The 14,962-nt window shown below is 41.0% G+C and overlaps 1 protein-coding gene across 1 annotated transcript in view; it reads left to right on the top strand.

Annotated features, from left to right (window-relative positions):
- Positions 1 to 14,962, top strand: part of arhgap9 (Rho GTPase activating protein 9) — an 84,629-nt gene that overhangs the window by 16,342 nt on the left and 53,325 nt on the right. Inside the window, exon 5 of the mRNA XM_084316416.1 lies at positions 4,737 to 4,817. Within this exon, the coding sequence (XP_084172542.1) occupies positions 4,737 to 4,817 (81 nt within the window). The remainder of the gene's footprint in view (positions 1 to 4,736; positions 4,818 to 14,962) is intronic.

Here is a 14,962-nt window from a genome sequence, read left to right as displayed (position 1 = left end):
TCATACCTTCAAAATAAGCCATCACTTGAACATTTTGGTTGGATACTTTTCAAGCTACTTCCTATGAATCATGGTGATATCACAAAACGTATTCAGAGAAAAATGGCCTTCAAGAGTTTACACTTACAGTGTAAAACAACTACAACACTACCCAGAATTCATTGTAATCCATGGCCCCCCTCTCACTGGGGCAATTAACACCTGGCAGCGTTCCAGTCTCAGGCTCTTTGTTATGACAATGACTCTGTCTTGTGACACTGCAAACACAACACCCAGAGGAAAAAGGAAAAGTCATGATAGTTTATTAAAAAATTAGTGTGGTAGTGAAAGGTTTTCTTTTCTTTTTTTCTCTTTCTTTTATTCTTTATTATTATTATTATTATTATTATTATTATTATTATTATTATTATTATTATTATTATTATTATTATTATTATTATTGTTATTGTTGTTGTTGTTGTTGTTGTTGTTGTTGTTGTTGTTGTTGTTGTTATTATTATTAAATTTTTTCTTTGTTTAACTGTGGATTGTGAGTTTCTGTATAATGGTATAAATTATTATTTGTATAAATTAGGTTGTACACCGACCATTAAGAAAATACTTTTTAGTTTAGGAATAAGGGGCAGGTAACTATAAGATTTATTCTTCTTCCTGCTCCTTTTGTCCATGGAATGTTATTTATGATTGTGTAATGAAGAAACTCTGATTGTATGATTCCATGTGGCAAATAAAACTCTGAATCTGAATCTGAACCTTCTGTAGTGTGGTAGTGAAAGGTTAACCTTCTGTAGTGTGGTAGTGAAAGGTTAACCTTCTGTAGTGTCGTAGGGAAAGGGTTAACCTTCTGTAGTGTGGTAGTGAAAGGTTAACCTTCTGTAGTGTGGTAGTTAGGGATGCCCCGATCACGTTTTTTGCCACCGATACCGATCACCGATCGTCTATGAGCCATATCGGCAGATACCGATCGATACCGATCGTTTTTGGTATAAAAAAAATATATATATATATATTATTATTATTTTTTTTATAAAAAAAAATATATTATATAATCATACTTGTAGTTGTATTATCTGCGAGACATCGCCACCACGCAACAAGTCAAAATGCTTGCTATCTGCAAACAGCTCCACTGTCTGTGTGTACTCGAGTAGCCTCCAGCTACAGCCAGGATTCTCCGGCGCTGCAGCTGGACCCTATTGGTATAAATCACATTCAGCATGCCCTCAGCTCGAATACGCATCGAATCAATGTTATAAGACATTGATATCAGGAGCTATCTGTAGCTACTGCTAGCCGGCTAGATAACGTTAAGACAACGCCTCAGTGAACTATTTAGTTTAGAGCTAACGTGAGCTAACGTGAGCTACCGAGTCAACGGAGGTAACTTATCATGCACTCGACTATTGCTGGAGCATTTGTTGATATCAGCAGCTATCAGCTAGCCAGCTAGATAACGTTAGACAATGCCTCATGTATTAAACTAAAAGTGAATAGTTGACTGGGTCATTTAGTTTAAACAGTAACGTTAGCTCGGTAGGTAGCCAACGTTAGCTCACGTCGCATGCACTAGAGCAGACTGTTGCCGGAGGCAGCTGGAGCCTCTTGTTTACATGGATGCGGGAGGGGCAGGAGGAGGAGGAGGGGCCGTACGCTGCAAGCAGCTCTGTGTGTCTGAGAGAGAAGTCAGCAGTGAGATCTCCGCTAAGAATTGGATCATGTTTTTCGATCGGATTTGACGATCGGCGAAAATAAAGCATTATCACCGATCACCGATCTCATATTTATACTGAATATCGGCCGATACCGATCGCTGGCCAATCGATCGGGGCATCCCTAGTGGTAGTGAAAGGTTAACCTTCTGTAGTGTGGTAGTGAAAGGGTTAACCTTCTGTAGTGTGGTAGTGAAAGGTTAACCTTCTGTAGTGTGGTAGTGAAAGGTTAACCTTCTGTAGTGTGGTAGTGAAAGGTTAACCTTCTGTAGTGTGGTAGTGAAAGGTTAACCTTCTGTAGTGTGGTAGTGAAAGGTTAACCTTCTGTAGTGTGGTAGTGAAAGGTTAACCTTCTGTAGTGTGGTAGTGAAAGGTAAAGGAACACTTTACTTTTACTCCACTACATTTCAAAGGAAATATTGTACCTTTTACTCCATTACATTTATCTGAACACATCAGTTACTAGTTACTTTGAAGAGAAAGATTTAGCATAGAAAACATTGCAAAATGTTTGAAGCCTGACAACTTTAAGAGGACGTAATCAGAGCAGCATAACTGGACCACATACCACTTTAACATGACCTTTAATCAGAGCAGCATAACTGGAGGTACACTTTGTCCTGCTGCGCCTGTTGATTTCGCAGCATTCAGATCAACGGTCGCTCTCTCCCCAATATCATTATGAGTCACAGCTGTCTCGCGCTGAGGGGTTTGTCACAAGAAACGAGCTCTCATTGGGCTGGTGCAGATTTCTGATAACGTGATTGGTTCAGATGCATCACGTGCTCTGATTGCTGTTCTCAGCCGCGGGAGATTCAGCCGGACCTGTCAAAATGCAGAAACAGCTCGTAAAGAGCTCCCAGAAAAGACGACAACAGTTGTTTCTAGCAAGAGGGTGTAAGAAAAAATAAACGTCTACTGAAGTAGAATATGACATGCCTTCACAAAGCGCATCGATGCGTAAGCTGTCAATTGGAAAGCAGGAGTGTTTAGACAGCGGGGCAGGTGACCAAACACCAAACCTTGTCACACAGCAGTGGCTGATAGTTCACGTGAACCTCTGTCAATAACAGTAGTCGACTGTAGTCGATTAAAGTACTTTATTATGACATTAGGTTGCATTAAATCCAATGTAACGAAATTCGTTCGCTCATAAAATTTGTGACATTTTAAATGTGATTTATAACAGATTGTTGTGTTAATGTCTGACAGAAACGACCGACTCGCGCGTAAATAAGAGGCCGTGGAACACAAGTTGAGTTGCTATAACGTTAAGAAGTGTAACTTAACACATTGGGCGCCGGGCATTGTGCCCATCTTATACCACTCTCTGCCAGCACTGTAACCCTATGGAGATGTTTACCTTCTTTGCAGGGCTATAACTTTTTAAATATTATAGCTATATCTGCATTACTATGTCCCATTCAACATCGATTATCTATCGTTCCGGATGTGGGCATTTTTTTCATTCATACATTGTTGTGTTAATACCGTCTTGAATATAAGTATGTTTTTAATCTTTTCTGCAGTCATTCCAAAAACGCTAGTTATAGGCCCAAACGCATATGATAGATTATCGATTGCCGTTTTTTTCCTATACACGCTATATTAAAAAATTCAAATGTATATGATCGGTATACATAATGCTTCATCATGCATGGAGGAAAGGGGGGGGGGGGGTCGTTTATAATTCCTTGATCGTCAGTAACGGCTTTATTTAGTATGGGTTGATATATTTATCAGATGGTTTGCAGTGAAATGAATAAACAATCGGGCTGAAAATAACGTTACTGTCCTCTTACCGTTTGCCGATGAGACTGGAAGAAAAAGATTCCAATTATTTGACGCCGATCGCCTAGATCCATTTCCGGTTTGTATGGCGCAATAAACGCCGAAATGATATAGATTATTGCGTTATGGCAGCAATCCATATGCACGCCAGTGTTTGTCTGGACCCACGTAACAAGATATTACTGCCGGAGGAATTTCCTCGACGCACCGATCACAACTTCCGGTTTTGAGAGTGTAACTCGCCCGACCATCCACCAGGCGGCGGTATTGAGGCGTTGCAGTCTCATTCAGGGTCCCGCTGCAGCACCGGAGGTTGGCTGGATAAATTATGAATGCCATGGCGAAAAAATTAAATATTGATTTCAACGCATGGCGGGCAAACACGTCGTAAGCCGTTTTTGGCGACCAATGTGTTAATGTTTTTTCGGAATGCATTTTTTTCGTTCTCTCTGCAATGGTGAAAGCAGAGCAGTGTGTGTTTCAACACCTCTGAAGTACCTGTAATGAATGAATGCCAAGCCATTCACGCTAGACCACACCCCAAGCATTAAAACCAGCCCAGCGCTGTAGTTTTTTTGACTAGCATTGGGACACATACTATCGGACAAATAACAATAATGAACTCATTTACAAGTTGTATTAAGTTTAGCAAATAAGGGAACATAGAAAGAACATTTCAAAGCAGTCAAAAAAGCAATATTTCGATTTTTACCTATTTCTGAAGTGTGCAACATATTCGCGATTTGTGATGATTGTAACCTGCCGTCACAAGTCGGGTTTGACCACGCCGAGTCACATATTCTCACCCCCCCCCCCCCCCCCCCCCGTGGGGTATCGTTGGAAGCGGACACTCGTTGGCTACAACGCTGACTAATAATTTTCGCCATCAGCGGTGATTGGTCAGTTCTGGAGCGTATACAGTCCGGCGTGGTCATCATGACACGCAGCGCGTAAAAAGACGCTCGTCTGACATATTGTCATGTAACTCGAGAACCGAGGCACGGAATTGGTCGAGTGAGGTGGCGTTCAAACGGCAACAAATGGATGTTTCGAACGATATATTATATGTTTGGCGACAAATGCAGCCCTGAGCTGGTAGACGCTCGCAAAGTGCCGTGACTTGCGTGCATGGGCAATGGGCATGAGGGCCCGATTTCGGGCCAGTGCTTGGTAAGAGGTTAAATTTAACGGCTATATTACAGATTGGTAATCTGTGTTTTCCTGTCTCTCCTTCAGGCCAGTGCCCAGACATTACCCAGAGACACCAGCCATCTGTCCTTACCACTCTCGAACTCCGCCAACGGGACCATGCACTGGGTATGGCTCTTATCAAGACTCTTTTACACTCTGTACAACACACTCTGTACAACACACGCAGGGTATGGCTCTACGAAGACTCTATACAATATGTTGCAACACACACCTGGCTCTGTTATATTTCTATTACATCATGCTCAGGGTACATCTTCCCTATATTTCTATAGCACTAGGCTATATACTATGTTGTATTAACACCTCTATCATTATGCAAGGTATACTGGACTATACTGTATGTCTTCCATCATTAAGTTTCTAAGTATATACCATTACCCTCACAATATTTATCATTATGCGTAAGGTAGGGCCTTGGTGGTAACGATAGCACAGATGTGATAGTAATGACATTTTCAGGGTATTGCATTTAACTTGAATTTGAATCTGTAAATAAGGGCATAATCAATGTGAATTACATAATAGGTTATGTGTAAGAAGATCATATTCTAGGGGGGGTGGGCTGTTGGTCATAATTGCTTGCAGAATTGTCTATCTACAATACACTGCCTTATAGCTCCTGGGCATTCAGGTTATTATGCATAAGGTATGACTTTTTAATTTTTTTTTATCTTTATGCATAATATATGGCCACTTAGCATTTTTATCATTATGCACAATGTTTGCATATATATTATGTTCAGGTTTGTGTTTCCTTTTTAGAAACACCAAAAGAAGGGGTGGGGGTATACAGTAGATTTCACCACAGCCCCAGTGTTCCTTCTTGTTTTCTTTAGATTTAGATTAGTTTAGATTAGATTGTATGCATATGATATGGCTTTTTTGCTTTCTGTGCGGTTCTTGTGTTTTATGTTTATGTGTGGTTCTCCTTGTGTTTTATGTTTATCTGTGGTTATCCCTGTGTTTAATGTTTATCTGTGGTTCTCCTTGTGTTTAATGTTTATCTGTGGTTCTTCTCATATTTTATGTTCATGTGTGGTTCTCCTTATGTTTAATGTTTGTGTGGTTCTCCTTGTGTTTAATGTTTATGTGTGGTTCTCCTTGTGTTTAATGTTTATGTGTGGTTCTCCTTATGTTTAATGTTTTTATGTGGTTCTCCTTGTGTTTTATGTTTGTTTGGTATCATGTCCATGCCAACAGTGCATTGTTATTTGCAGATAAACCATGTGTGCCTAAGTTCAGTGAGTGTTTGATACAATCCAACATCACCCATGTTTTGAGTCGTTTTTCTTCATGTGTGAAACTGTACGTGATCGCCTGCACAGTATGGCCATTGGTACAGAGCTGAACAGATGGTTAAACCGACTGCTCTGGTTGTCATGCCATCCTTTAATCTAATTCGAGAGTGAGGTTTTCAATTAGGTTGATTGGTACGTCTGTCATGCTGTGAGAAACAGCTAACCCTGAGTGGAAGAGTTAGTCCTTTCTAGAATGAATGACACCTCTATCACTCCCCAAATAAGTAGTTTACAGCCATCAAGTGTGCTGCATTTGCCGTCTGGCCTCGTCTTATCAAGAGCACCCGTCAAACCTACAAATTTCCTGACAGGGAAGCACTATGCAATAGGTCTGTACTCTGTACCAGAACACACACTGGTAGAGAGACAGACAGAACATACAGTATAAGCTTGTTTGTACAGGCATGGGCTTACACAGAGCATTATGTTCTACAGCAGTGTTTCTGTAAGGAACCAGCATACCTTAATGACACATTCCCCAGAAAACCATCAGCCATAGTTTGATATTTCAATTATTAATTTATAGTTGTGCTATTTACTTGTTAGTTCACTTCTCATGTGAGGAATGTTCCAAGCCCAATAACTTTTTTGGGTGCAACAAATGGTTTGAAGCTGATGCTTGAGGCCACACCAGAAGTACATGACTGTGAGGTCCTTTGGTTTTATTCAGAGGTGCGTTCCTCATATCAACTCTGATTGCACGCACGCGAATGACGCCACGTGCACGCGCGCTCTATTTCATTCACAAGTTCTGTGTGAATATATCTGAGAACGTATTTAACACACCTGACGACCGGCGCTATTGATATGCAAAGTAGCCCAGGTGGGTACTTATAGCGAGTTGGCGAGTGCAGCGCATTCCTGTGTGCATGTGCGTGCACGCGCTTCTGCTCAAATCTTTGGGTGCACGGAGTGCAACCCCGTCCCATGAAGAACGCATCCCTGGTTTTATTACTGCATCAGGTAAAAGTTTCCTCTGGTCTGTACATGGTACCTTTTTAAGATGCTTTTAATTTCCTTACAACCTTGCAAGGCCCTTTCTTCCGTTCCCCCGGTTGTGACTTCCAGCATCGGTTTCTCTGTCTGTCTCTCCCTTTTGTTTCTCTGTCTGTCTCTCCTTCTTGTCTCTTGTCTGTCTCTCTCTTGTTTTTCTGTCATTCTCTCCCTCTTGTTTCTCTGTCATTCTCTCCCTCTTTTTTCTCTGTCATTCTCTCCCTCTTGTTTCTCTGTCTCTCTCTCGTTTCTCTGTCTGTCTCTCCCTTTTGTTTCTATATCATTATCTCCCTCTTGTTTCTGTCTCTCTCCCTTTGTTTCTCTGTCATTAGCTCCCTCTTGTTTCTCTGTCATTAGCTCCCTCTTGTTTCTCTGTCATTCTCTCCCTCTTGTTTATCTGTCTCTCTCTCGTTTCTCTGTCATTCTCTCCTTCTTGTTTCTCTGTCATTCTCTCCCTCTTGTTTCTCTGCCATTCTCTCCCTCTTGTTTCTCTGTCTCTCTCGTTTCTCTGTCTGTCTCTCCCTTTTGTTTCTATATCATTATCTCCCTCTTGTTTCTGTCTCTCGTTTCTCTGTCTCTCTCCCTTTGTTTCTCTGTCATTCGCTCCCTCTTGTTTCTCTGTCATTCTCTCCCTCTTGTTTCTCTGTCTCTCTCTCGTTTCTCTGTCTGTCTCTCCCTTTTGTTTATCTGTCATCCTCTCCCTTCTGTTTCTCTGTCTGTCTCTCTCACTGGTTATCTGTCTGTCTCCCTCTTGTTTTCTATCCGTCTCTCCCTCTTGTTCTCTGTCTGTCTCTCCCTATTGTTCTCTGTCTGTCTCTCCCTCTTGTTCTCTCTGTCTCTCCCTTTAGTTTATCCAGCCCCTGTTTCTCTGTCTGTCTCTCCCTCTTGTTTCTCCAGCCTCTTGTTTCTCTCCCTCTCACCTGCAGACTGAGCAGATGTCCCCAGTTTGTTCTCATTTTGTGGTGATCTGTCTTGTCTTCCCCAGCTGTGTCTTGTTGTGTCTTGTCTGCCCCAGCTGTCCCTCGTTCATTATCCCCTTATGTATTTAAGTCAGTATTTGAGTCCCTGGTCAGTCAGTGTCCTGGTCAGTCTGTCCAGTCTGTTTAGTTGTTTTCTGTTACCAGTTTGAGTTTAGTCAGCCAGGCTGTCAACCTTCTCCTTCTTGAGTTTCCATTTTGTATCCTCTTGCCTTCAGTTTCTCCAGTAAACTTTGTTTTTCCATTACAACCTGCCTCTGCCTCCTTTGTCTCTGTACTTGGGTTTAAACCACCAGAAACATGACAATGGCAGTGAATTATCTTTCTATAGTAATATCTTTAATGTGTAATTAGCTGGTGCTGCATGTGCTCCTTTGTTTGCTTGTTTTATGGCTCTATGTACACATAGAGAAAGGCAGACAGACAGAGACATTAGCATTATGTGCAGACAGACATGATGATAATGCACACACACACACACACACACACACACACACACACACACACACACACACACACACACACACACACACCTACACACCTACACACCTACACACCTACACACCTACACACCTACACACCTACACACCTACACACACACACACACACACACACACACACACACACACACACACACAGCCTGCTCAGAGTGTTCCAGATTAGAGTGTGGAGTAAGGCTGAGTGGACCCAAATTAAAAAGGGGATTACATTTTGTCTAGTTGCCCCATCATTTATTTACTCACTCATTCACTCACTTCTTTCTTTCTGTATTTATTTGCCTCTTGATCTAATGGAGATGAGTGGTAGCACATAGCCATTAGGGCCTCATGCAAGCAGACTGGGACAGACACCGCCCCTTTGAACCCAAACAATAGACTAAATATAATATCAGACTCGTCTGCATTCGTCAACCTAAACCCCTCCTAAAATAGAGCTGCGTGGTGGGGGAAAAAATCCCACTTTGTGCAGGCTTGCTGAGCGGCTGCAGCTCGGTTTACCCTGCTCCCAGGAGGGATTGTTCAGGAAACTCCTGCAGCACTAATGTAAAATAGATGGTAGGTGAGGGGACTACTGTATAATGGCTACCAGTGTGAAGCTATTAAGGGATGCTGGCCTGGAAAGGAATGCAAACGAAAGTGCATTATTCATTCCAAACTGTATATCTTATGTATATTAATATAATACTAAAGCAGTGCCAGCTTTACTGGTCGGTGTTTTAGAGACATAAGCATTATGCATATCAAGATTGCGTTGCATCATTATTGCATTGGTATTTCAGTTTTATTTATCCTTATCGAATATGACACAGATGATCAAATGCACGATTCGCTCTTCATGGCACATTCAGAAGTTATATGGGAATTTAATTTAACCTGAGCTTGATTGACCCATATGTGTCAAGTTTTATAGTGTTAGGTGACTGAATATGATCAAACAACAACGTATTTATTAAAGATATGTAGTGCACATCATTTTCTAGATTTAAATGTATTGTTACCTCCACCAAAGCAAAGCCCTTGTCTGTGTGTTTCTGTTAATGGATGGATTGCCATGCAATTTGCTGTGCACATTCATGACCCATAGAGGAAGAAACATGTTGATTGTTGTGACCCTGAGACCTTTCTTCTAGCGTCATCCATCAGGCCTAACAATTGTCGAATGAGAGCATCGTCTGGTGTGAAATTTGTACATTCACTAAATTTGCTGTGAATATTAATGTATTAACCCTTTCTGCGCCAAAAACGCTGTACAGCGATATTGCCCACCATGCCCATTTTGCCAATAACGCTGTCCAGCGATTTTGAGATCAATATTAAATTTTTTCGCCATGGCATTCATAATTCATATATACACCCGCAACGCTGCAGCTGGACCCTGTAGGTGAAGGCAACGACGGCTCAATACCGCCGCCTGGTGGATGGTCGGGCGAGTTGCACTCGCCTGCAGGATATTGCTGGTGTGCGACGATTAAACTCATCCGGCCATCAGATATCGTTGCATGACTCCCGACAGACACAATGTACATAATGGATTGCTTTCTAAACTTAATAATCGATATGATTTCGGCGTTTATTGCGACATACAAACCGGAAATGGACCTAGGCGATCGACGTCATATACTTGGGATCTTTCACCGCCAGTCTCTTTGACCCATGGTAAGAGGACACTAACGTTATTTTCAACCCAATTGTGAGTTTCCTTGTTTGTAAACCATCTGATCAATATATCCACCCATACTACATAAAGCAGTTACTGATGATCGGGGAATTATAAACGACCCCCCCCCTTTCCTCCACGCATGATGAAGCATAACGTATACGATCATATACAGTTAAATTTTTTAATATAGCGTGTATAGGGGGGAAACGGCAATCGATAATCTATATATGCGTTTAGGCCTATAACTCACGTTCTAGGAATTACTGCAGAAAACGATAAAAACATACTTATATTCTAGAAGGTATTTTTGTATGAATGTATGAATGAAAAAGTATAACGTTCCCACATCCTGAACGATAGATAATCGATGTTGAATGGGCCATAGTAATGTCAATATAGCAATAGAATTAAAAAAGTTATAGCCCTGCAAAGAAGGTGAGCCACTCCATAGACTTATAGCGCTGGCAGACTGGGTACAATGATGGGTACAATGCCCGGCGGGCAATGTGTTAATGTGATATTAATATTAATGAATCTATTGATTTCACTCACCCCTTGACCATTCCTCTAGCGCCACCATCAGGCCAAACTGAGAACAAGATACAGTATCTCAAAGTAATGGATGGATTGCCATAAAACATTTGCTGTGAACATTCATGACCCCAAAAGGTAGAATTCTCCTCTAGCACCCCCAACAGGCAATGCCTTCCATTTGCAAAATGGGTTTATCTCCTGACCCACTAGTCATACAGTCACAAAATTTACTGTGAATATTCATAACCCCATGTTATATTGGATGTTAAAATTTGATGCAGGCAACTTGGTGATATGGACTTTAAAAGTATAGTTTCGGATTGGTGGACTTCAGGAATAATAACATTACTCGCAATCTCAATAGAAGGGTCAAATACATGCATTTCCCAGCCAACACGGGAGCCTTGACATCTACAGTGAAACTTCTTATGCAAGTTTATCCTCAAATGTAAGTACTGTAGCTGTGTTTTAACTGTGTGGTAAGCGTGATTACACAAACAAGCCGCATTTCTCGGAGATGCTCTCTGATTGGCACTGACTGACGCTCTCTGATTGGCCACTGACGCGTTTGCCCAATCCGTGACGAGCTGTGTCTTTGAATTTGGATTTCGTTAACAGTTCGAGTGCCAGCCATTTAACATTGGAAACCCCGTTGAATGCCAGCACCCACTTCAATGATAGCGTTGTGAACGCATATTCTCTGTCTTAAATTATGGCTATGTGTCTAATCTGCCTATGTGTCTAATCTGCCTGTCGCTTATCAATGACTTGTTTGCAGTCAACATTGTCGAAACGGATTGTTTTTTATCGGTTCATTTTCGTTTTATAGCATTTTGAAAAGCCCTCGTTTTCAAGGAAAATATATAGATTCCGTGATAAACGGCATTTACTGGAATATTCTGGAATACACAAAAACGTTGTAATTTTTCGGCCTATTTATGAATCGTTTTCAAATAAACGCTAGATTATCGATAGTATATGTGTACTTATGCACGCTATAGAGGCGGGCTGAAAAAATATTCTCATTTCCTCATCAGCGATCACCGCGCACACACACACACACACGCATGGGGCAAAAGCTTATATCTCCGTGAAAACAGGTCTGATTATCCTAAGACTGGTAAAATAAATTCCTTACCTGAGATCGGATGTTATCCAAAAAGATTATTCCAATTCCTGATCGCCATTCCAAATATCGATCACGCTTATTGATTACAGTGTTGATACTGTAAATATATAATCCACGCTGTTCTGATGGCCGGCGATCACTTGGTCTCTTCAGTTGGCCTGACGGAAAAGTAAAATGAGGAAACTGACCACTCCCCCTGCATCAATCTAAAGTAATGGGGTGCAGTTACACAGGGAAAGACGATAGGGGGCGGTATCTTCCCAATTGAGCTCAGAGAGACTCTGCAGCACTAACCCGAGGCTCGATTGATGAAATATGAATTCAAATCGCCAATAAAAAAAAAACGGCAAACAGACGCTATATAGCGTCGGGGGCACTCAAAGGTCGGCATGAACTAATGATAAAAAGCGTCCGTGGCATCCAATGTGTTAATGATGCAAGCACATGGAGTGCAATCTTGCTAGCCAACATTCAGTTTGCTAACTAACTAGCTACTAGCTAGTGTTGGCTAGCTTGCATTGCTAGCTAACTACCAATACATTTTCACATTAGGCTGTGACATTACTTCTATACTAGTTGACATGAATAGTCTAGTCTTGATACATTTTGTAACATTCATTCTTATATCTACTTTTAGCCATTTTGTGATTTTTCGTTTTTTTTTCTTAAAAAAGATTATACTACTAAATAGGAACATTTGGGGTGAGACATTTTTGAAAAATCATTGATCATGCCTAGACTGATTCTATACATCTGTACTGTTAAGCTAAGCTTACTAGTGGGGTTGCTGTACTGAGGAACCACAGGGGAACCAGCCTTATGTTTCCCCTTTTATGTTCATTAGTTTGATTTACAAAAGATTTTACAGAGTAAGAGTAGGCATTCTACCCCTTCTATGTAAGACTCATAATCTAATAAGACTAATAATAAAGGAAAGAGGGAGGAGGAAGAGAAGAGGGGCGAAGATGAAAGAGGAGGAGAAGAAGAGGAGGATAAGAGAGTAGAGGATGACAGAGGAAAAGGGAGAAGAGTGTAGAGGAGTTGAGAAGAGTAGGAAGAGAAGACGGGAGCGGACACGAGGGGAGGTGTGGAGAGAAGAGGACATGATGAGATAGGAGAGGAGTGGAAGAGAGAACATATATCAATCCCAGTGCTCATGTGTTTCAAAGTTCCAGTTCAATAAATTGTTGTTCATCTACAGCTTGTTGCATTATTTCATGCATTGATATTATCAATAAGACATAATCTCTAAGCATTTACAATGTAGACTTGACTGGCACATCTTTTAAATCAAGTAAGTAGTCAGGTGTCCTAGGGCAGCGGTTCTCAACAGGGGTGACCCTAGGGTGCCGCAGAGAGCTGCCAGGGGTGCCTTGAGATTTAAAAAAAAAATATTAAATTTTCTTTGGATTACAGAAAATTATCACTAAAGTGCTATCTGTTGCAGCTGCACTGTTTTCCATGAAAATACCATATTTGGATAAGTTTGACCATTTCTCAAAATCTGAAAATCATTATTTAATAAAACACAGAAAAGGATCACCAAGTTACTCTGGATAAAAAAAAACTTTACAGACAACATTGAGACAAAGCTTCCTGACACATCTCCATCCAAACTCTTGGAAGAACTCATTGAAATCTCATCTGATACCACCTGGAGAGCTAGTTTCAGAGTGTGGTGCTGAGTACGAAGTATCTCATGTGTTGATACCATTCAGCACCACATATCTGTGTGAAGCTGGCTTTTCATCCATGACAGCTCTGAAAACAAAATATAGGGCCAAGTTGAGCCTTGAGGATGACATGCGTGTTGCCTTGTCAAAGATCTCCCCTCGTATTGACCGTATTATTAGCCAGCAGCAGCAGCAGCAGACCTCGCATTGAGCTAGAAATGTCCACTGAGTGAACGAGTGCTTATTTTCTGTATTTATTTATATTTTTTGAGAAATGGTAACTTGGTGATCCTTTTCTGTATTTAAAAAAAAATACATGATTTTCTGTTTTTGAGAAATGGTCAAACTTATCCAAATATGCTATTTTTATGGAGAACAGTGCAGCTGCAACAGATAGCACTTTAGTGATCCTTTTCTGTATTTAAAAAAAAATACATGATTTTCAGTTTTTGAGAAATGGTCACACTTATCCAAATGTGCTATTTTTATGGAAAAGTGTGCAGCTGCAACAGATAGCACTTTAGTGATAATCTTCTGTAATTTAATTTAAAGAAATATGCTATTTGATTTACTACTACAAGCAGTGTAATGTCAACAGTACTAAGCAATTTAGACCTGAAACACCTGTTAATAATGCATTATATAGCCTGCATATACACACAAATGTGTTTCCCGGTTTCTTAAATAAACATTATTTTGAAAGCAAGCACTTTTGTCATCATTGTAGCAAAAAAGACAGGACCGGAAAAGTCTTTATCGTATGTAGGGGTGCCCTGGAATATTTTATTGAACACAGGGGTGCCTTGGCAGCAGAAAGGTTGAGAACCCCTGTCCTAGGGGGTTGTGTGTGTGTGAGGGGAGGGGGCGCGGATGGGGGCGGAAAGCTTCAGGGGCCTATAGATTAATATGGTACCTGGAAAATCAGGAGGTAGCATGGAAAAAAAATTCACGGCAAGCGTCGGAACCCTGATTACGTTTTTGGCCGTCAATGAGTTAAAGGAACACAACTTTTTAGGAAATTCGCTTATTTGCCATCTACCCTGGAGTTAGACAAGCAGATGCATACCATTTTCTTCTCTGTGCATGCATAGGCTTAAGGCCTCTGCATGCTACAGAAACTTCAAAGCAACTGCAACACAACATCGACAAAGCAACGGTGTTTTAGACACTCTGCCTTTATGCTTCTGCAACATCGACGCGCAAAGTTAGTTTAACTAAAGTTAGTTTAGGTTCGTGTTAACAATAGATAATGTACAAAATAAACGTATTTCCGGTGATTTTAGACGTCGCTCTTTTATTTTGAAAACCCCCGACCGGAAGTGTTATAGTGTCTGTTGCTAGCAGCTTAACTTTCTGTGCTTTTCGAGCTAACGTTACCGTAACATCATTAGTTTCCAATGGAGAGGACCTCGGCTCACATGCATGCAGCTCAAACTACCTATTGGAATAAATTAATTGATTGATGTTTAACTTGTCCCTGTGTGTG

This window comes from Notolepis coatsorum (genome assembly GCF_963971535.1).
Source record: "Notolepis coatsorum genome assembly, chromosome: 6".
NCBI lineage: Eukaryota > Metazoa > Chordata > Actinopteri > Aulopiformes > Paralepididae > Notolepis > Notolepis coatsorum.
Note: the sequence above shows the minus strand (reverse complement) of the source record. Positions and strands in the feature narration are given on the sequence as shown.